The following is a 23,005-nucleotide window of genomic DNA, read 5'->3' as shown; positions in this document are numbered from 1 at the left end:
ATTCTTGCTGGTCCCCCTTCTAGATCTTAGCCTTTCTAGCTACTAGTTTCTCTGTCCCTCTCCTCTCCCTCCCCCTTTTGCTGTTTGCAAACCCTGCAGCAATCCTGGGTGACAAACTGATTTGGTGAAGAGCTCCCTGACACTATTGCCAGAAGGTAGAGACAGAAACACACAGCGCTGAAATAAACCACGCATGGTTCACTCTAGACTTTACTGAGCTCTTGCAAAAACTTGATATTTATGTTACATCAACATATAAAGTAGAATGGGTCCAATTTCTCAGCCGGAGCAAAAATGGTTTGATGGAGTCAGTGCAGTCAGTGGGATGATGCTCACAGACCTCAGATGGAGTCTGAAAATCCTGCCTGCAAAGGATGCTGATCCTCAGCAGGAGCCCCATCTGCTTAGCTGAGGCAAGGGGAAGGGAGGCAGTTCTTGCTGCTGGGGCTTGGTAGTGCGTTATTGGTGGGCTTTCCACCCTCACAGGAGATGGGATTCAATGTGGCCTGTGCACATTCTGCAGGCACTCATCACCAGCCTGCTTGGTGCCAGATGCATCCAGGGTGCTGATGTCCTTGCCCCATTCACATCGCCCGCATGGGAGGGTGCAGAGGGATCCCGAGCCATGGGAGGTTGTCTGGTGGGCTGGTGGAGCACACACGCAGGGAGAAGGAACACCTTCAGCCAACCTCATCTGGTTCCCTCCTCCTGAGAAGGATCTGGCTTGTCCTCTCTCTGGGTTCAGGCAGATGCAGCTGGGGCAGCACGGCTGCCACGCAGGCTGCCAGCAAGCTTGCATCACTGCTGTGTGTCGCAGGGGAGGCCCAGCGTGGACACCAAAGAGAGGCTGGGTGGTGTCCGTGCGCATGCCATGGCACTCAGCAAGCACCCAGTGAAGTCCAGGTAGCAGCATCTCTCCTTGCATTGCTGGTGCTGGCAAGCATGGAGCGTTGTTTAAGGTCGATTCAATCATCCAGGGCCATTCTCCATGGAGATGTTCTTGGCCAGGAAAGCCATGGTGTGCGAGCTATGTGCTGCACATGGCCAGGCTGTGGGGATGTCTCGTGAGTTGTGGATGTGGGGGGCCAGGACCTTGGCTGACAGCATGTTAGGAGCTCCACAGTACCATGTTTTAGCACAGACACATGGCCATGGAGGGAGCCAGTAAGAGCTGCAGATTTGGGAACACTCCTTCCTCAAACAGACCACATACAGAAGACAAATCATAGCCCCAGGCTTCGTGCACAGACTGATGGAGGGGAAGAACAGGAGTTTGTCTGCTGGCGATGAACAGAACCCAAGTCTCCAGTCCTTGTTGCAGGCACAGTGGATCAGTCAGCACAGAAGGATCGCATGCTTGGCCTGCCATACCATGTGGACTGCTCCAGCCCGTGGGCCACGAACACGTCACGTGGGGGCCCCCAAGGGCGGTGCGAAATGTGGAGCGCAGGTCTCATGGTCTGTGCCTGTGCTGAGAAGCACAAAGCTGCAGAGTGAAGCTCGTGTTAGCAGTCTAGCACCATCTCCTCCGTGCTAACATGTGAGAGCAGGCACAACATGCCTTTCAAAGTTCCTTCCCCTTGCACGTAGCCAGCCAATGGCAATACTGATTAACAGCAGCACAAGTTGGAAGCAATTATCTCTGTAGAGTGAAATCCAAACTTGTCCTGGTTCCACGGTGCATTCTGGGGCATGAATGTGTCAGCAGGCCTAGGAAGGGAGGGAGATACACAATGAAGTCACTGTTTACGGATGAAGGATGCTTTCCTCCCATATCACCCAGAAGAACCCATCAGTGCCGCTTGGAAAGGCAGTCCTGGCTGTGCCTTCCTACTCAGTCTGGCTAGGACTGATGGCTCCCAGGAAGAACGTCACACCACAGTGCTGACTGAGGGGTCAGAGAGGTTGAGCTGGCCGGTGATGTCAGTGGGATGATACTGCTGCAACACACAAAGACACAGACAAGAAGAAAATGGTGTTAGGCAGTTCTGGCACTTGCTCCTATGTCTATTCACATCCCATGTGTCCCCACAGGATATCACTCAAGGGTGATGTAGCGGCCCCAAACCTGCTGCTGGCTGAGGTCCCCTTCCCACTGCAATCCAAGCTTGTGCAGAGGTCGTTGTAGACACTCTCCAAGCGCCCTACACCTGGTTGGGGAGGAGGATGCGCAGGAGCACGGCACAGCTTCTGCAGAACGTGGCTGCCGTGTTGGCTGCTGAGCGAGCCTGTCTACGCTCTGGGAGAGCTACAAGACAAAGTCTGTGACTCATCAGCCCAGCCCCCAGTTGAACTTGTGTGTGGAAGGTCAGGCTGAGTTTCAGCATCTGACTGGTGCTAGAACTAGCTCTACTTTGAGGCCAGGGCATTTCGCCTCCATGCTTCAGTGACTCTGCTTTGACTTTCCCTTCATGCAGGTGAGGAGATGTGCAGTGTGGCTGATTTGCAGTAAACTGAAAATACATTTAGTGAATGTGAAAATTCATCCTATGTGTTGAGATGTGGCCTGGATTTTTGTTTCTGCTCTCCTTATGGAAGGGGCCTTGGCAAACACTCTCTTGGAGAGAGCTTCCCAATCAGTGCCCCACCAGCAACTAAAGTGGGGAGAGCAGAATCCCCCTTCAACTGGCAAGAAAAAAACTTCTCCATCCCCAGCCAGGGATTTAAAGGATGGCTATTTTCTTCCTTCCTCTTTTCTGCCTTTCTTCCATATTTCCTTCCTTTTCCAGTTGCGCTTTCCTGAATCTTAGATGCCGAACTGGGCCTGCCCAGCCCTGCTCCAAGACCAGGTGGCATGAAGCATCATGCACTGCTCTCCAGGGCATGATGCCAGAGCCTGAGCTCTTCTCTACTGCTGCGTGGACCCTCTCTGGTGACATTTGTCTGGCCTTGCGCCATGCTACGTAGGAGGGTTGCCATTGTGCTGTGTTCCTGAAGGGACTCTGCTGGCAGGACTTCACCCATGTCTTGCGCTGGTGACAGCTGTGGCCCCCATAGTGCTGCTGGTGGCTCTGGCACTGTGGCTACCCTGTGCGGCTGTACACCCCAGCCTCTGGCTCAGTGAAATTTGGTGTCCCCCCACAGCACTGTGTGGGCTCCTCAGGGTTTCTCTGCTTTGCCCAGAGCCCTTTGTGCCTCACAAGGAGCATGATGGGGTGTTAGGATGGGTGCAGAGCAAGTGGGCTCCCATCTCTCAGGTACACATGCCAAGGGCATGCTACCAATGGCTAACACCAAGGGAATATTTCTTGGGATCAGTGCATCCACCTCCTCACTTAGAAAACGAATTAATATCCAAATGGAGCCTTTAAGAAATTCCCCGTTGTTGCCGTTGTGGCTTTGCTGTTCAAACTGGTAACACCTTCACCACTGCCTGCTCACACAGGAAATGGCCAAGGTGAACCCCAAGTCCTTCTGTTGCCCTGGGCACTTTTCTGTGACATTTTGTAGGGTCCCCTACATATGACCTTCTCCCCAAATGGGTGCAGCTGGCCCGTCTTTGCAAAAGTCCCAGCTTCTGACTGCAGTGATAAAATGACTATGAGCTTTAAGCGCCTGGGATGAGGCAGCAGCCACCACTCAAGGGCCATGCTCCCATGGAGGAGAGGAGACAGTTGAGAAAAGGGAGAGGTTGGGTGACTCACTGCGGGAGAAGATTTCAGCCTTAGCTGAAGGAAGGACTTGAGATACGAAAGAAAATGGGGAAAAAAACGATCCTTTGTTAAAAACCTTGCACTCCTAGCCTGATGCAACAGGTAGCAACTAGTGTGTGTGCACGTGTGTGTACATCTGCATGTGTGTGTCCATCTGTGTGTGTGACACTCCTCGGTGACCATGTGTGTGTGGCTGCTGCGCTGGGGAGCTGGAGGTCTAGCAGGACAGGCTGGGGCATTCTGGCCTCTTAACACAGTTTAAAGGACGACTCTAAAACAACCAAATGCACTGGGGAGTTTGGCCAGAAAAATCAAAATACAAGAACATGACTTTGGATTTGAAAGCATATCTCCTCCAATCACAGAGTTGTCACAGGGTAACATTCTCATTTACTTTTTGTGTAGAGTTCATGCATGCAATCTTTAATATTAAAAAAAAAAAAGAAGAAAAAAACCCAAAGTTATCATATCAAAACTATGTTAAAGTAGAACTAATGGCAAAAACACATATCAATAATTTAGAATAAATTATGTTACAGGGATGGTGCAATTATCCCCAAACCAAACATTATAAAACCAAGAAATTAATCATTATTAACCATAGAAGAGACTCAAACATGTTAAGGTATGGAAGTGAAGTGAAGGCACCAAAAACTTTAAATGACATCAGGAAGAAAATATAGACAAGAACTTAATAGGTCTTTAAAAATGACTTCAACCTAATCTGGGTTTACATGTTAGTCCCTGGCTGGTGGAAAGTTTTCTGGAAAAAAATTTTTTTTCAATTAAAAATTGTAATTCCAACTAAATTCAATCTCGTAGAAAATGCCAACTTCCTTCTAAAAAAAAATGTCTTTGGCCTATTTCTAGTTGTCCAGGGCCAAAAACTGGGGTTTTTTTTTTCAGCCAAAGGTTTTCGTATGGCTGATATTCCACTGAAAAGGCGACCTTTTCCATGAGCGCCCTTGATTTTTTGGCAATATCCCAAGAATTATAGAGTGATCATTGCCTCAGAGCACTGGGCCTTTGCTTCGTGGTGATGTGGAACGTGTCATGCTGTGTTTGGGGACCCACGGGCTGGCAATTTCACTCTGCAGGGGCTGGCAGCATCTGCAGTGGGGCCTAAGGAATCTGTGCGTCTCATTACGTGTCTGTACAAAATGTGCCGGCTCAGAAGGTGTCTGTGTGGTTTATGCATCTCACATGGCTTCTGTGGGGTTGCAGTATCGTGGGTGGTTGCGATGGATGGCAGTACATCAGCTCTGCGAGTGCTATTCGAGTTGCAGGAGCTGCCTATGGGGAACACATGCATCTCCTCCTGGGGCGGTGGGGATGATGTGCCGCGGAGAGGCTGTGCAGCTCGGGTGATGGTGGGCGCTAGGACGTTCAGAGTGGGATGGTAGCTTCCCAGGGCTGTCTTGGCTCCATGGTGCCAGCCTGTCTCTCTGGCACTCCTGAGGGACCATTCTGCAGGGCTGCAGAGTAGAATCCATTTTTAAAACTCCAGACAATGAAAATGAAAGAAGCAAGGCCACCAGGTTTGCATCTTTCGCTTGCTAGACAGGAGAGCCCATGGAGCTGGGGTCAGTCTGGCCTTCCAGCCCCATGGGCTCTCAAGCCTCGCCCATCTGTGACCTGGCTTGGGCCTATGGCTCTGCCAAGCATCATAAAACAGAGCACCTCACTGCTTTCTTGTCTTTACAAGGACCCCAGGCAACGTGTCCCAGCATGCTACGTACTCATGGGGCCTTCCACAGCAGGAGGGCATTGAGATCTCTGAGTCAGGGCTGCTGCATTGAAGCTGAGGGCACCAAATGACAGGCTGTGACATTAAATGGGGGCACACACCCTCCCACTGATTGCTCATCATACAGAGCAACCAGCAGGCCAGCCCAAGCTCTCAGCAAAGCTCACTCCACCATAAGGCTCTGGCCTGATCTTGACCCTACTAGCCCGTTCTTGGCCCAGTCAACCTGATCCCTTTAGGAGATGTGTGTCTTGGAACCCTGTCCGTGTTTCCCCTACAGCCAGCAGACAACTAAGACAAGCACCCAAGGAGTTGGACACCATTACCCATAGAGGGGCTGCTCCCTCCATGGCTTGCCCACAAACAGTATGCCGAGAAGAGCATGGCCACAGCCCAAAGCCTAAGCAGGGCTAGTTGTGCTAGCTTCTCTGCGGCCCATTGCCCCACAAATGGTGAGAACTGGTCCCAACCAGGAAAAAAAGGGGAGAGTACAGCTGTGCCTGTGGAGCCTTTGGAGAAGAAGGCCTTTGGACCTGGGCAGCTCAGGGCTTTGGGGATGCTCCTGCCCTGAGGCAGAGAGCGCTCTGGTGTGGTGTGGGGACATGCGCAGCCATACCACGGAGAAGGATCTGTCTTTGGATGCCCCTTATTGCTGCAGTGAAGGAGGAATGGAGGGTGCCAGGTGCCAGCTGTGCCAGGCAGCGGTTCCTGTGGCAGACTGGGCGGTGTATCCCTGTTAATAGGGGTGAGTGCAGTGTCTGAACCCCTGGATCCCAGCACCTTGGAAAGGGCACTGCCATACTGGGAACATGGTCCTGGCACTGGCTCCCAGGCCTGCAGTGGGCAGTGGTCTCCCCCACTTGGCCTTGATGCTCCTGCTCTCCCAGGCCCGGATCCAATTGTTTTCTAAATCTTGGAGCAAATCAAACAAAACACCACAAAATGTGGGATTGGCCTAGTGGCACCGAGAGCCCCCACTAGTTCTTTCTTTTGTTTTCTCCCCTTTCTCTCTCCATCCTGTCTGTTCTTCCTCCTGTCTCTCTCCTTTTTCCAACTTCTCCTCTCTGCATCACTCATCCCATTCCTCTTCCTCCTTTCTCCCAGGCAGGGCTCAGGCTATCAGGACAAAACCCTGAGTCTTCCTGGGTTTTGGTCCCTGTTGCGGTGAGGAGAGGTAGGACACAAGGCGTGGGGATAAGCCCAGCCCAAGGTGCCGCATTGGCAGACCACAAGTGATAACAGGGATGCCCATCTTCCCCCCGGCAATGGGGCAGGGCTGGCAGGAGTGTGGGGCCACGCTCCCATGTCTGCTGGCCTGAGGGGACCGGTGAGAGGAGCACTTTGTGTGAGCTTGTGGCAGCCCAGCCCAGCTGAGGGCTCAGCTGGCCTAGGCCACCAGGCTGGTGTCCCGGGGTGCCCCCGGGCGCCTTGTGGCGTCGAGCCTGCATTGGACTCAAATGGAGCTGCCTCCGTTTCGCGTACAGCGCCGTGGCCCAGAGAGCCCCTGGAGCATCGCATGCTGCTCACCGAGGTGCCCCGAGCCGGCTGAGAGCCGCCCTGCCGCCGGGGCCGCACGTCCTCGCGCCAGCGCCGCCTCCGTCCCCCCGGCCCCGCCATGCAGCACGCCTCACAGCCTGGCACGGAGCCTGCTCGGAGCAGCCCTGGGCAGCACCCGCCAGTCGCCCAGGGAGGCCATTTTGGCAGCCCATTATCTGGGAGGCCTGACAGCAAAACGCGCCTCCCGCTTCCACACAAGACAACAGAGTAGCCACAGTGCAGAGTGTCATACAACAGACGGCGACATGCAGAGGGACACCGGCTTCGTCTGACAGACCGACAGCCCAACCTGACGCTGAAGTGTGTCTCGAGCTCTAGCAAGAGCAGACACGTTCGCACATTTTGGAAACAGCTGGCTTTAGAGGTAACAATTTGTCAATTTTCTCTGGTTACGTGAGAGCAGTTATACTCCAAGGTGGAAAGCGCACAGTTTGAGCCAGGTTGGGTCTTTAAAAACCTCCTCTTTTAAGCATTTGTGTCTCTCTTCTAGAGCTGAAATACTGCTGACAATAACCAGAGACAGCTGTCACTTGTGTGCTGAGGACTATGTCCCAAATGCTAATAATCACAAACAAAAATCACATGTAGAGAATGTGACACGCATGGCTCTCAGTGAGGTGACACAGTGTCCAAATTAAATCAAGGTGATAATTTTAGGCATACAATGACAAACATTACAGGAACACTCAGGAACAGAAAAAAAAAATATATGTCATTGGATTCAAAAGGTCAGCACCGGTAAGGTGAGCAAAGCACAGAGAGGAACATCGGAAATCATCCAGGCAAAAAGAAAAGAAAACAAAACGAAACGGAACAAAAACTCGGTTGCATCTCCCAACTCATCACAGGACTCCAAACCACCTCCTGCCTGCCCTCCAGGATCCCAGCATCCTCTCAGGAACACGGGATGACTGACTCACTGACTCACTGACTGACTGGTGACGAACATGAGCTATGCATGTACACTGGCAGCTTCGGGATGGGTGTGTGGCAGTCAATGGGATGGCAGAAGAGAGAAAGAGAGAGAAAGAGAGAGGGCAGAATTGTTCTTCTTCCTCTTACCGTATCCTTGGAGGACCTACGTCTCTTGAAGCTGGAGGCCAGGGTGGAGGTGATGGACCTAAAAGTGGCTTTCTTTTTAGGGTCAGGTTCTGCTCTACCACTTTTTCTATCCTAAAATGAATATGTATAAGTGATTAGATCTCTAGTGTGTTGTTGGAAACTCTAAATCTACTTGAATACTGCCCCACGTCATGTCCTTCATTTAGGTGAGTAAGCTATATCGGAGATGTTCTGTCACTCCCAGTCCTCCAAGGGGCTCTGTGGCGTGCAATGACAGCACGACCGCTGCACGGCCACAGCTCTGGGCCCAGCCTCGCGTCTGGAGCACTGGAAAGCCATTGGGGAAGAGCCCTGGTCTCCTTGGTGTCTGCTCGCAGACCTGCACATCTGATCCGGCTTCCTTGGGAGCACGTGGGGATGCTCTGACTAGCGGCTCGTCCCTCACTTCCACCGCTAGGCTGGCTACACCGAGAGGTGAGATGCTGCACCTACCACTAAAAAAAATTGCTCAGGGCCTTTTCTGAGGCTCAATCCTAGTGCCACAAGAGAGAGAAAGGACTGCATTGAAAGAGAAGTCATTGTATGAATATTCTGTAAAAAATGTATTCAAAAATTTAAATGACGCATTTGTGCAAAGCCGAACTTTTTTTTTTCCAAAGTAAAATAGTTAAAAAAAAATTATGAAACTGGAAGATAAAGAAAAGTGTAAAAAAAAAAAAAAGGAAAAGAAAGGGAGGAAGCAAAGCATTAGCGCTATGATGTCATCGGGTTTGGAATGAACTCAAAGAGAAACAGAACTGAAAAATGTAGCCATTGGTGTGAGCGAGTCGGACCTGGTTAGCGCAGGCTGGGAGCACCAGCCGCCATGGTGCAGGGGCAGCGAGCCGAGGAGACCGGCCGCACTCTGCGGCGGGCGCTGAGAACGATTCCTCCCCAATTGCTTTCGTGCCAATGAGTGTGACCTTGCCGACGGGGGACGGAGTGACCAGGTCTGGCTCTGCTACCGCACGGGGGTAACCAAAATGTATCCCGCTGGTGCGTAGAGCATGCTCGGGGATACATTTGCTCCTCCTTCTCAGTTCTCTCTTTTGCGGACATGCACAAATGGAAAGGAAAGCAAGATGAATGGAATGAAATGTCTTTTTCTTCCATGGCATCTCAGGAAATAGCCATGGCAAAACTGTGATCCCAAAAACCATTATTTTTGTTTGTTTGTTTTAACAAATAAATCTTTCCACTTGCCTACCTTCTAGCAATGTACCAGATACTAGTGCTCTGACGTTTCCTCCTGTGGAAAAGTCTTACATTGTCAAACGGCTCTTTACCATGAGGCTGTTTATCCCCACAGGGCAGCATGCTTTGCTCACAGTCCCAGACTCTGCCCAATGACCCAGTGCAGTATTTTCTAGAAGGTTGGCAAGTGAAAAATGGCAGTGTGACTAGTGTGCTCTGTCCCAGCAGCCTTAATCCCATCCGTGCTGCTGCTTTTTGGAAGCAAAGGAAAAATAAAATAAAAAACATGGCTTTTTTTTTTGTTTGTTTCCCCCAATAACTGAACAGTGAACTGAACCCAACAAGCTCTGAGGATATAGCAGCCTGGCCTTGTGCTTACCCTCACTGCTCTCGGGAAGGTCATTTCCACCCAAGCAAACCTGCTTTCCTCCCCAGCCAGTGCTGCTCCCACAGGGCCACTGGTTTCGCTTGTTCGGGTGACACCACTTTGGGGGTTCCCAATCATTGCTCTCTCTCTTCCGTTCGCTCATTCTGTGAATGGCAGTCTCCTTTAGTCATCTAAAGGATCTGCTGCTCTCTGAGTGATGGATTGCTTCCCCGAGGAAGGAAAGGAGCTCCAGCACTTCAGAGAGAGCCTCTTGGTGTGCTAAGCTGGGGCCCAGTGTGAAACCAGGGTTCATCCCAAAATCAATAAGATAAGGGTAGAGTGAGGCTGGTGATTGGGCCTGGCTCAAACATGTTACCAGGGTTCAGTACCACTGCCAGGCACCACCACCCTCCCAGGCTTCCCTTGCCTCCATGAAAAGAGGCATTTTGGTGGTGGGAAATGCTGGGAACAGTAATGGTCCCAGGGAAGCACCCCTCAGAGTCCTCGTGCTGACAAGCACTGGCATTGCTGCCTCCCACCACGGGAGACATTCTTGTCCCCGAACAAGAGCACACACCACCTCTTTTGGGAATCTGTCCTGGGTGTGAAGGCAGCTACTTCACCCCTGAAGGGCAGGGAGAGAAGGGGAGGCTTTGGCTCTTTTTGGAAACCATCACTTGAGCATTTCTCCACCTCAGCAGCATGAGAGCCACAGGGGCAGGGATGCTCAGTGGCAGCAGATTAACCCTCCCATTCCCTGCTGGCAAGTAGTACCTCCATGCAGAGCATCTGCAATGGAGCAGCACTGGCACTGCTTGCTCAGCTGGAAAGACATGTGGCTCCAGCAACGCTGCTCCCAGCAGAGCAAGGAGCCAGGTTCCCCTCTTGACCACAGCTGAGGACAAACTTGGGCATTTGGGCCAGGTGTCTGTCCCCGACAGAGCTGTGCACAACTCATCTCCCAAGGAAGATGGCATTGGCCAAGCACGCTCCCAGGGGCAAGGCAGGGCTTCTGCGGCTCGCTAGTGGCTCAGTGACATCTGGCCAGAGTTACGGGAGTGTGGGCTGGGGGACACAGGGCCCCACACTAATTCGCAGCTCTGCATTCACTGATTTGGTGAAGGAATGGAAAACGCACCTGTTGAAGATGTGCTCTAAAAACGATTTGTCCTACCTGCAGGTTTTTCCTCCACACATTAACGGCCGCAAACGCCAGCTGCATCTGCTTCCTTCGCGCGTCCTTATGCCTTTTGTAAGCTATTTCTATGAATATTAAAAATATCCCGGCAACAATACCTCCAGCCACCAGCATAAACACACCTGAAATAAGCAGGAAAGTTACAGAGGGCAATGGAAACCGCACCACGACACTTCATTTCTCCTGTATCACAGTGAGCAAGAGGAGCATCTTCCAACCCAGGGTCCCACTGACCTCCCTCCACCCCCCAAAGTCCATTAGGGGCTGGGGAGGGTAACCCCACACAGTAGGGCAGATGTTGCAGCTGCCTGGGTGATGGACAGCAAGGTGACTGTAGGCTGGGTGTCTCTGCAAGGTCCTCTTGGTCGTGCACCACCACCAGCACTGGCAGTGCAGCAGCAATGCTCGGGGGCAGGCTCAGAGCTCTAGGGCACTGGGTACTGTAGCCAGCGCCAGAACAGACCCCAACCTCCAGACTACTGGGGTGTCCCCAAAACCCAAGTCCTGTCCATTAGGAAGGACACAGTGCGCAGCACTGGCTGGGTCACTGGGGAGTCCCCAGGGGTGATGTTTAGGGAGCCCTGGGGTGGGAAGGTGGGCAGCACTGAGTCTCCTGGGGAGATGGAGCCAACTGCTCCCTCTCTTGGCACTTCTGCCCTGACCCTGAGGGCTGGGTACTGCTGAGCAAGTGTAATCCTACATTCACATCTGGGTTCAGCTAGCGCTGAACTGCTGCAAAGGAAAAACCCATCTGGAGGACCTCACAGTCTTTACAAACAGGGGCCAAGGAGGAAACAAAAAACCCAAAACAATAACAAAAAACAAAACAAAACAAAAAAAAAAAAAAAACAAAAACAAACAACAAAAAAAAGGATTATCATCTTACTACCCTCTGCTTCCTGCCCTGGAAGAACCTGGAACAGTCTTCTAAAGGCTGGGTGGCTGCCGCTTGCCACCCATTCCCTCCTTGCTCATGTTCTTGCTCACCTCCTCATCCACTTTCTCTTCCCCAGGAGGTGCTGCTCCCTTCTCTCTGCCTTGGTGACAGCTCTGATTTCACTATGACAGTCGCAGTTTGGCCAGAGCAGAGGGAGGGGAGCAATGTTCAAAGCAGGCCATACCCATGGATGAGAAAGCCACCCCCAGGGAAGGTCGGGGAGGCTTCTTGGAGCTGTTCCAGAAAAGGTTCAATAGGAGCCCAACACATCAGCCTTCCTGCGCTAGGAAAGCACAAACCCAGAAGAAGCTGAGCTTTGGCCTGAGAGGAGAGCTCGGGAGAAGACAATGTCTTGAGTGAAAAGCAGGCTACCCAGCGAAGGGGAAGAAAGAGGTTTGCAGAACAAACCTGCCATATTTTCAAAGGTGAGTGTTGCTGGGGCATTGCTACGGGAATCACACTCCTGATACCTCACCCAAGTCTTGTCCAAATCCTCCATGAAGCCATTCTCATGGGACCTGAAAGCACAAGGAAACAGGACAGAGTATTCACTGGAGTCCATATGCAGGTGAGTGGGGCACAGGGACTGGCTTTCATGCCCTTTGTGCATTCATGCCCTCCATACTAGGACTCTGCATTTGTTTGCAGCCTGCAAACATGTGAACTTGTGTGTGCATGCCTGGCTAAGGCCATATATGTGCACATACATATACATGTATGGCATCTATGTAGAGATATGCATGTATGGCCTGTCTGCAGTGGGCATTTCTGCATGCCTAGCACGCATTTTCATATTGTATGAAAATGCCATTGTGGCCAGGAGCCATGTGCACAGTGCAGTAGGTGCTCATAGCTGCCTGGTGCTACTGCGAGCTGGAGAACTGACCACCAGTTACCAAAAAAAAAAAAAAAAAAAACATTTATAAGCTGAGTTTTCAAGTGGAGCAATGCAGCTAATACGGAACAGCCATTCTGGGCAAGGTATTTTGGTGCTGGGAGACCCAAGAAGTTAAAATGCTCCTTATTGCCAGCTTCCACTTGTGGACCCTCAACAAAGGTCTGAGTGTGGAGAAGGGGCAAAATTCCTGCAGGAGCAAGGAACCACGTCAGTCCATCGCTGCATACAAAGGTGGAGACTCCCCACGTTCCTGGTGTCCCCAATAACATGCCCTGTTAGCCACAGAAATCTCCATCCCTTTCTGAATCAGCTGGGATCATTTGACATTTCTTCTCTTGTTTTATGTACGCTTTTGATAGCAAAAGAGCACGAGGGAGAGATGCTTCAAGCTGCTTTCTTTGAGTCTTCAGTAGCGTGCGTGGTCTATTGTCTCCTTCCCCATCTAGCTTCTGTCACTGGTGAATACCCCTAGGCCGTTTCTCAAGCTTCACAGCCCGTCCCCTGCTCTGCCAGATTTTGATGGTATAGCAGATTAGGTGGGGGGAGCACAAATAAAGGGGGGGAGCGAAACCTCTGCGCTCCCTGATGTGTCATGGAGAGAAATCAGCACAGCCCAAAGCACAGCTCACCTGACCAGTGATACTAGCGCATAAGCAAATGGATGGTACCTCTTTCTGCCTGAACAGCTAGCAGGAATGGAGGTAGGCACAGGGCACATGTCCCAAAGTCCCGCCATACGCTCCCCCTGATCGTTTCTCCCTCATATTCCTTGTATATCCCCACGACTCGCTGTCTTTCTTGGCTGTCTGTAGCCTTGGGCTTCCCTGTCCTCTCCCAAAAGGAAGCCAAGGGCTCCCTTCTAATGACCCTCCAGACTTCTCACTTTGCTGCCACCCAGTCCCTTGGCATGGCCAGCTGATGGGATCCATGGCTTCCTGGGTTAAGCTAGGTCCTCCCTGGGCTTCCCGCATTATGTCCATTGACTTCAGACACTCAATTCAGTACCCTGGTGCTTCCTGAATGCTGCCTTTCTGCCTTTCAGTAAAATTAATCCTGAACCTCTCTTTCCACTTGCTGTCTGGCTTCGCTTCATGACCACATTTTACTTCATGTCATTTCCCTGTCTGCAATGAGTACATAATTTCCAAACTAACACAATAAATCCTGTTTCTCCGTGATATCTCAGTAGCTTGTGGAGCTCATTGCTGCAGGTCCATACTGGAAAAAGTCTCTGACGATCAGGAATGAATCATTCCTATCATTCCTATCATTCGTTGAAAGAATGGCTCCTGAAAGATTAAGCCAAGACAGTACAATTCTATTGGCCAAGCTGAACCTGCAAGGAGAATCAGGGAAACCACATCACATCTGCTTGCTGCTGCAGCCTGTACCTTTCTCACAAGGATCTGATCCTGGTTGCTCCCAGGATTTCCCTACCAGCATTGTCTACATTCCCATGGCCATGTGGAGCTCCTGCTCCTAGACCTTACCGCCCTGCTCTGACCCTCTCACCAGCTGCCAGACACCTGCAAGCCAGAGCCAGAGCTGAGGCTTATGGTGTCCATCCCATTCAGTCAAACACTTTCCCTTCAAGCCATCCAGAGTCAGGGAGCCCCAATCCCTGCAGGGAATTTGGAGGGTGGAATGGTAGGGCCTGGCACAAGCCTACTTGCGTGCTAACACATGCAGCATTTAGGGAGCAGGCCCCATGCTGAGAGCCATGTACGGACTTGAGGATAGCCAGGGAGACGTTCTGCTTCCATGGACTGTCTTTGCGCATCCCAATCCCAAAGCCAGAGCGGAAGAAAAGCTCCCCCGTCGTCACCAGGTCACACTTCTGGGAGGCTTCAAACTCAAGCACTGCTGAGTCCCAGATGAAAGCATGGAGCTTGCTGGATGCCAAGAAAAGACAGACAGGTCAGGTTGGGCAACCCAGTTGGTCTGCAGCGTCTGTGAGAACAGTGAGGATGGTCCCATTCCTAATGTATTCCTAATCTTAGTTATTACATTCCCTTCCTCTCACTGGGAGCTCTGCTGTGACTCCTGTCCAAAGGGTAGCCACAATTTTGCAGGAGGAGTAGGAGGGGATTAAGGGGGTTTCGAAGCCCTTCATTCCCACACAGATGCAATTGCAGAGGTCAGCAGTGGAGTTCACTGCCAGGGCCGTGGCTTTAAGCATGCCTTTCCCCTTGCAGCCGCTGACTCTCCATCCAGAGATTTGGCACACACTAGCTCCAGCTGCTGTGGTGTTGTCCAGGCTGCCGTGAATCCTCCCTCAGTGCCATGCCTGGAAACCCAACTGGCCCCTATATGTCTTCCTAGATTTTTGCTATGGCTCTGAGGTCAGATGCTTCTTCCATGTCCCAGTCCACTAATGGGCACCTGCACAGCCCACCCACATGAATACCTGCATCCCTATTCCTCCTGCACCAAGTGGACATGTCCCTTCCAGCAGTGGGTGATCAGACCCCATGCAGCCATACTTCAGCTGCAGCCTCCCTTGGCCAGCATCAGCCCTGCTTGCTCCCCTAGACCGCAGAGCCCCAGAGCCCTCCCTGGTCCCACACCTCCAGGGCCAGGGAAGGTGTTGGCCACACTCACTTGTCCCTCACGGCCTGGATGGCTTCAGCCGCACTCTCATAGTTGTGCTTCTCCATGTGCCGGTACATGGTGCTCAGCTCCACCTGCCGTCGGAAGTAGATGTCCACCGAGCTCTGCTTCACCGTAGCATAGATGAATTTATCAGAAGGGTTGCGCAGCTGAAAGGGAAGGGCAGGACATGCCATCATCTGTGTATCCCATGGTGTGGAGGCATGGCAGAGCTGCCAAGCAGACCTTAGCATTTGCTACAGGCTGCACTTGGAGGCCAGCTAAACTGTCATTTCTTCTGTCCTCCATCAACCAAACTGACTCACCCCAAAGCTATGCTTCCTAAGCATCCATCCCTTCAGGGACCTGTTTCTCAGAGAAGGTCCTGATCTCCTCAGTGGGACAGAAGTTGCTGTGGGATATTGGGTGTCATGGGGCTGAAGATACTCTGGGTTGGTAGGTGTTGAGGGGTAGAGGGTGCTCTGGGACAGTGCTGCCGTGGGGCTGAGCATGCATAATAACATTGGATGTCTCGGAGCCAGTGCCATGGGCAGAGTATGCCGTAGGGTGCTGGACACTGTGGGGCTGGCCATGCTGTCCTGCAGGTCTGGGTTGATAAGCCGTGTCTGTGTCCTTGCAAGAGTGGCAAATGGGTCTGAGGCACGCTGGCATCTGCTGAGAGTATTGACTGCACCGCAGGGACCGTTTCATTAGTTGCATAACTCATCTATAATGAATCGTTTCCTCGTTGGTTATTGCAGGCACTCCAGGAACTGGCAGGGAGCTTGGCTGGCTACGTGCTATTTCTGCACAAGGCTTTTATCTGTTGATTCCTCTCTCCTTTGGTCTGCCTGCCCGTTTTCACTCAGTGCAGGGGCTCAGAGCAGCCAGTGACAGCCCCAGGCACAAGTGCTCAGGGCTTGATCCCTGGCACAGGCACACAGTTTTGGTGCTCCCCAGCACTCCTCTCCCACTCTGTGGTCCCATGGTGCTGCTCACCAGCCTGTACACCTACCATAGCCTGTCTCGCCTCTGTCGTGGCTGCTGCTCCTGCTTTTTCCTAAGGTAGAAGCACTGGCTTCACATGGGGTGAAAGATCATAGATCTGCAGAAATGGGCCAGGGCTGGGATCCCTGTGGGCGCTTGGAAACTTTGTGGGATGGGATTGAGACTGTGTGTGATGCCTCTGGAGAGAAAATCCAAGAGAAAATATCAGGGTTGCTTTGGGATTCCTGGGGCTACCCTGTTTAAAGTGGGGCTATCCTGTTTAATGCAGGGCTCTCGGGACTATAGGAGCAAGGAGATGCCCTCTGGATCCATCTCCCACATCTCTGCCCAGTGATTAACAGGGAAGGGGAGAAAAAGCATGTGGTCATTACCCTGGGGTCGTTAATGCCTGTAATTCTCTCCTCAGGCCGGTCTAACACCAAGAAGGCAGCCAGGTTGGCAGTGTATGAAGCCACAATGATCATAGCGAAGCCAGCCCACACCATGCCAAGAATACGGGCAGAAAAACTCCGAGGAGCACCTGGAAGGGAAAGAGGATTGCTCAAACCGGCCTGACAAGGGCTTTGACAAGGTCACCAAAGCCACACTCACCCCATCCAACTCTGATACGTGATCCCTACATGTATCCCTTACACACTCTGCCCAAATGCAGTAGCCAACATGTCCCAAGTGCTGTGCCATGCCCAGGCTGTGTACAGAGACCTACATCACCCCACTCCTTTTGCAGTCAGCTAAGAAAAATACAGCTGGTGGTAAAGGTAGTGGAATGGTATCAAGTGTGCTGCCACTCACCAGCCCGCTCCCGGGAGTGGAAGGCTCTTATCAGTGCACTGAATGGTCCTCCTAGGGCTCTCATGCTGTCAGAATGACAGAGCTCACCTCACCCTAGGAGAAAGCTGGACCTGAACATTGTCCCCAGCAGCTAGGGAATGGGCTGGGGATTCAAGGCCAGAGAGACCTTCCAGGACTGCCTCGAGCCCTTTGCGCAGTCTGGAGTCAGTGTTTACACCTCTAGGCTTCCCTCACTGGCATTGGCTTGGCCATCTCTGGCTTTCTGCCTTTTTGGCCTGTATCCCACTGCAGTAGCATTAGCCCTGCCACAAGGAAAACCTGCTCAAGGAGGACACAGACCCTCCCTCCCAAACCCCATATCCCCCTCAGCCCTGGGTCCTGGCTGAGAGCAGAACCGCCCTGTGCAGCAACTCACCTTCTCCAATCCCAGAGTTCAGCAGAACTCCCCAGGAGAACCACATGGCAGATGAGAGAGTCAGGGCATCCTCCTCTTCCTCCTCGCTGTTCACTTTAAACCGGCCAAATGGGCTAGGAAACAAAACCCATAGGTTTGACATCCCTTCTCCTGGTCCCCAGGCCTCTCCTCTCTGCCTCAAGCATTGTGAAGCATCTTCGCTGCACTCATATCTGCACACCATGGTTGTGCCCCAAACAGCTCCCTGCCTTCTGGGCTAGATCTACAGCCCTCATGTACCACTGTCAGACACCTCCCTGCTGCTAATCTGCAATCGTGATGGCTTTTTGATGGTGCCCATCTTGTCTTGACTGTCTGCGGGTTGCAAATAGCATCTCATCTTGGCCAACTCAAACATCTCCCACTGAAACATGAAAAGTTCACTGCAAATTACGAGAGACACAGGGCTGGGAGCAACAGAGGAGGATACGGGCACCATATCCCTTGGAATAGCTGTCTTGGGGGGCAAATAAGGGACTAATATCAGAGATCGGGGCCTCTGGACCTGAAGTGAGAGTAGTTAGGACAGCATTATGGCATCTGGTCTGGCAGACGTGTTCCCCCATACCCAAGTATCAAATGCTGTCTAATCTCTCAGCGTCACCCAGAGAGGCCCAGAACTTCAGCATGACTGTGCAGAGCTATGGTGTGCAGAGAGCAAGGACTTGTTGCCATTGGGATCTCCCTGCGAAGGGCTGCAGGGCTGTGCCTGGGCAGGACTGCTCCCCTGTCCCCTCTAGCCCTTCGGTGACCCAAATCATACTCACCTGAAGCGATCCAAGAGGTATAACATCACTGCCACCACGTGCACAGACAGCCCCACCAGCAGCCAGAGGGTGCTTTGGAACGGCTGCATGAAGGAGTCCAAGGTGCTGCGGGGGATTTCCTAGTGCACAGAAGAGAGACAAGCAGCGCTGGCACCCGTCAGCCTCACACACCAGCACTAAAACCAGGCTGGCAAACAGCTGCAAGAAGGACACGGCCTCTGAAGGACTGTACAGACAGCAGATATACCTACCCTGCATCAGCATTAAGTCTGGGGAAAGAGGCCGTATATGTGGCTCCACCTATGCATACACCTTACATATACGGGCCATATAGAGCCCATTCTCCTCATGCCCAGAGTGGACAGCAGGAAGACAGGAGTGGGACAGGAAAAAATCTTGCCTTTCTGAGCAAGTAGGAGTTGGGAGACCTGAGCTGTGGCTCCTTTGGGAAGCATCCTAAGATCATGCTTGTGTAGGATTTGCCTCCACAGCACAGAGTGGGAGAGATACTGTGGTACAATACGCAAGGTGGAGAGGAGCCGTGTAGGTATCTGGAGAGGGCAGGCCTTCCCCACCATGCAGCATTGTTCTGCCTGTCATGGGGAACGAAGAGGAGATGGTAGTGGTTGCACAAAGCTGCCGAGCTTGTTGCTCTCTGCTTCTGTCACTGCTGGGGAAGAGCATCACAGAAGAGAGAGCAACCCGGAGGCTGACATCCTGCATCGAAGAGTGGGCTACAGTGGTGCTGCAGTGGGCGGCAGTGCATAGTGGATAAGGGATGTGGATGAAGTTGCCACAGGAGGGCAAGCATACGACATGCAACCAGAAACCGAGGAGCAAGCAAGGCCTCCCTGGTCCTCCCAAACACCCTGACCCAGCCCATACCTTCTTCACAAGGATGGTGAGGCCCTGGTACTTGAAGGGCTTGGAAAATTCAATGTACTGCGCCCGCTCATTGTTGATGGTGAGAGGAGCCACAATCATATCTGCCTGGCCGCTCAGAAGCTCCCCCATCATCCCGTTCCACTCCTTTTTATTGCTGTTGTTAACCTGCCAGAAAGCAAGCAGAAGGTGAGGCTGCCTCCCCTGCCACCCATCCCCTGGCCAAGCAGGACCCCTCATGCACGTGCTCATGCCCGTGCTGTGCTAAGGCCAAGGCCTCTGCCCCCACTCCCAGCCTCCTGCCGCTGCTCCGGAGAACAGCCCAAGGATGTTTCAACATATGATATAGGCAAAGAGATACTGCAAGCTGCCCAAACTCACCCGTTCTTGGGTACCAAATTTACCATCAGCCACCAGGTGAACCTCGTAGGTGAAATTCATGACCCCTGCCAGGCGGATGAGGAGGTCGATGCAGAAGCCGTAGCAGCACAGTGCCACAGTGGGGCGGCCTGCGGGTGGAGGAAAACGGCACGGTCAAGTGGGGACAGCTCTTTGCTGGGGACCCCAGGTTGTCACCGTGAAAGCAGCTGTCTGCACGGGTCTGGTTTCAGAGGAGATGTAATCACATCATTCATGCAGAGTCATCTGCCTTCATCATCCTGTCCCGTTGCCTCCTTCGCATAAATGTGTGAGGGAAGGACCATTGTGGGAGAAGGGCAAACTAGAGGCACAGGGGGATTCGTTTGCATGGTGGGACACAGTAAGATGGACTGACACATCGTGCCACCTGCCCACTGTGGGAAGGAGCTTGGTGCATGTAGCACTGGGCTGGAGGGATGCTGAAATGAACGTCTGCAGCAAACACAGTCCAGGACACAACTTGGGCTCCTGGGACTCATGCATAGGAAAGCATGACAAGGCAAGAGGATCCACTTCAAGTGGGTTTGGGCAAGCCTGGCATTGCTAAACGACTCACACACCCCACTAAGTGCTCACCGGAACACACCTTGCATAATTAAATGGTTTGATACAGGATATCATTAGCTTTAATGTGCCTTGGATTCTTATTTAGTGCTTTTGTTTGAAAACAAGGCAAAAGGAATCAGCATATGACAAGCTGAGAAAATATGATTTGCAGTCCCCTAAAACAGCCCTGGAGTCCCCAAGGAAGAAACAGGAGGAAAAACCACGGCACAAAAAAATGCCTGGAACGCCCTGGCACACAGCAATCCCCCTGCCCAGCTGCCACACAGCATCACTGCAGGGCTGTGCTGACGGGTGGCATTAGGGACCGAACACGTGGCCACCCTTCCTGCTACTCACCACTGAGCCTGAGAAGCTCCCATGCTGCTGAAACCCATCCAGGGACCCCTTCCCAGGACCCTTTCTCAGTTCTTCACCAACTGGATATGCTGGTAGAGTTAGACCCAATTACCTGGGATGGTCTCGTTGGGCCCAGTGCAAAAGACCTTTTTCACAGGGTCTCCATTGATGGTGAACTCCTCCCTGCATGTCCCATCTGCTTGTGTGGGCTTCACATACACAAAGGGCTCTTGATGGATGGTCACGATCTGTGGGGAAAGCAGAAACACCCACTTGTCCCCATCTTCCTCCAGAGCTATCTCCTCCCTGGGGAGCTAGGATGGAACATGCGGCTGGTCTCAGTGAATCAATGAAAACTCTCCAGAAGCAATCTCTGTGCAAGCATGGCCCTTGTCAGCTGCCATCTCAGCACATGAGATGACCCAGCCCAGCAGCAGGCCCCAGCTTTGTCACAGGAAGACATCTGCTTGCTCTGCACACAAGACGAACAACCACACTTGCATCTTCCCTCATGTGACACTTCCACGCATGGCCTCCAAGTCTTTCACAGCTTTTTTCCCCTACAGGCAGACCAAAGAGTGGCAGCAAAGCCACAATGAGAACCTTGGCCTGTGCTCCAGCCTGTGTCACATCATTCCAAGCGAATGCAGGTTTTTCAGTGATGCCTTTGGCCCTCTCAGCAAAGCGACATCTCAGTGCCTCTGCACCTCCTCTGCAGGAACAAGGGCCTACAGGAACATATGGTTCACCTCAACATGAACCACCATAGTGGCAGGACTAGCTATCCCAACATCCAGTCTTTAAAGTGGGTGCTGATGAACAATTAGCAGAAGGGCCTAAGGAGCAATGTAAAAGTGGAGTAACTTTCTCAGTATCTTTTCTAAGTTGCTCTGCTATACTCTCTCTGAGATGTGCCCCAGGTTGCACATGCTACTGCTTCATGTCTACATCAGCGTAAGTGAAAAGCAGATCAAGTAACAGCCCTGCATGCAGAAAGCTGAGAATTGATGCCACGTCCTGCTGCCATTTGCCATTACCTTCAATTTTGTTGACATCTGATAGCCTTGAGGTTTCTCTGTTTCCCCTCCTGGCCAGATGATCTTCCGATCATTGGTCAAGACCTGTGAATGTTCCCAGAGGAAGGAGAGAGACATCAGGCCACAGATACATGTTCTTGTACACGTGTCCCTCCTCCCCATCCAGTCCAGGCTTGTACATACGTGGCTGCCGTTGTAAATCCCGACTTGCACCAGTTTCCGGTTCTGCAGGTTCATGATGCTGTAATTGGCAAACTTCCTGTCCCCATCTTCATTGAATTCCACCCGTCCAGTGACACCCTCTGAATACTTGGAGGACATCAACACCCTGCAGAGAGAAACACAGTAGCCTCAAGCTAGAAAACCTGCAGTGGCCATTGGAGAGTTAAGAAGGGGCAATAAAAGCAATTGCTTTCTCTCTAGTGCTGCTCAGGAGAGATTAACCCTGAGAAGTTTGTGATCGTGTCACTAGAGAGGAGCACATGAAATCTTTCTAAAATAGAAACCTCAGGCTCTGCATCTCCTCTCCTCAACAAGGACTGGATCTACAGAGAGAGAATCCTGGACAGCACCTTGATCAAGTCTGTAGAGAGCAATCCCCAGCACAGGATCCTGCTGCTGGCGCCCGTCTCCTGGTGCTGGTTGGATCCTACAGAGAGCAGCCCTCGAGCACTAGGAGTCATACTACAGAAGATATGAGAGCAAGACCCCTCTGGCAGAAGAGGCCATGGTAGCTCCAGCATCGGTAATGACACAGGATGTTACTCCCACAGTACAAAGGTCTGGTTCTAGGCCAGTGAGCATCTGCTGAACACAGTGCCCATGATAGAGAAATCCAACAGGCACCTGCTCTGATCCTATATCACATACATCCCAATCCACTGGGACCCCAAATCCTGGAACACCAGTATTTGTTACAGCAGAGAGCAACCTGCCCTAAGTATGGAAACCTCATCCTTGTAAAAGGCTTTCTTGCAGCATGCTGACCCATGAATTCAGAACAGAAGCCACAGTCTGCAAACCAATGCCTTGAAACATTTATCAAGACACATGTCAGCAGCACTGAGATCTGACTGGACAGAAATCTCCTCAACAGCCTGTTTCCCCTCTCCTGCTCAGAGAATTAAGAGGCACCCGGATCTCTTCCTTTGGGAGCTACCTCTGACCCACAGCACTCCCTGTCCCCCAGGTACTGCCTGGGACAGCATGGCTTGACATGCACAGAACTGGTGCCAGGAATCAAGATGATTCTTAACTAACCTGGACAACTGCAGGCCAGTGGCTGAGCCCACGTCCTGGATAGTTTTCTAGACAAGATATAGCCAGGACATCTGTATTGTTAACAGTCCTGTGCCATGTGTGCCAAAACTTCAGTGGCAAATTTCCCTGATGAAGCTATTGTGCTGTTTTCTTTTTCTTTTTCTTTTTCTTTTTCTTTTTCTTTTTCTTTTTCTTTTTCTTTTTCTTTTTCTTTTTCTTTTTCTTTTTCTTTTTCTTTTTC

The 23,005-nt window shown here is 51.9% G+C and overlaps 1 protein-coding gene across 15 annotated transcripts in view; it reads right to left on the bottom strand.

The window, feature by feature from the left end:
* Positions 1-346: 346 nt before the first annotated feature.
* GRIN1 (glutamate ionotropic receptor NMDA type subunit 1) overlaps positions 347-23,005 on the bottom strand; it is a 39,322-nt gene continuing 16,663 nt past the window's right edge. For 2 of the 15 annotated variants that reach the window (XM_026049213.1, XM_026049214.1), the window contains 15 exons: positions 21,688-21,832; positions 21,505-21,588; positions 20,580-20,715; positions 19,526-19,653; positions 19,148-19,312; positions 18,263-18,381; positions 17,457-17,569; positions 16,621-16,769; positions 15,254-15,411; positions 14,383-14,544; positions 12,163-12,272; positions 10,794-10,939; positions 8,853-9,104; positions 8,020-8,130; positions 4,917-5,128 (listed from right to left, as the gene is read on the bottom strand). In XM_026049213.1, the coding sequence (XP_025904998.1) occupies positions 4,925-5,128; positions 8,020-8,130; positions 8,853-9,104; positions 10,794-10,939; positions 12,163-12,272; positions 14,383-14,544; positions 15,254-15,411; positions 16,621-16,769; positions 17,457-17,569; positions 18,263-18,381; positions 19,148-19,312; positions 19,526-19,653; positions 20,580-20,715; positions 21,505-21,588; positions 21,688-21,832 (2,182 nt within the window). In that variant the 3' untranslated portion in view covers positions 4,917-4,924. Of the gene's footprint in view, positions 1,941-3,889; positions 5,129-8,019; positions 8,131-8,852; positions 9,105-9,265; positions 9,308-10,793; positions 10,940-12,162; positions 12,273-14,382; positions 14,545-15,253; positions 15,412-16,620; positions 16,770-17,456; positions 17,570-18,262; positions 18,382-19,147; positions 19,313-19,525; positions 19,654-20,579; positions 20,716-21,504; positions 21,589-21,687; positions 21,833-23,005 lie in introns of those variants that run through there. The other 13 variants (XM_026049220.1, XM_026049221.1, XM_026049222.1 and 10 more) reach the window with 11 other exon arrangements.

Source organism: Nothoprocta perdicaria, unplaced genomic scaffold, assembly GCF_003342845.1.
Source record: "Nothoprocta perdicaria isolate Ctin4 unplaced genomic scaffold, notPer1 scaffold_6, whole genome shotgun sequence".
Taxonomy (NCBI): domain Eukaryota; kingdom Metazoa; phylum Chordata; class Aves; order Tinamiformes; family Tinamidae; genus Nothoprocta; species Nothoprocta perdicaria.
Note: the sequence above shows the minus strand (reverse complement) of the source record. Positions and strands in the feature narration are given on the sequence as shown.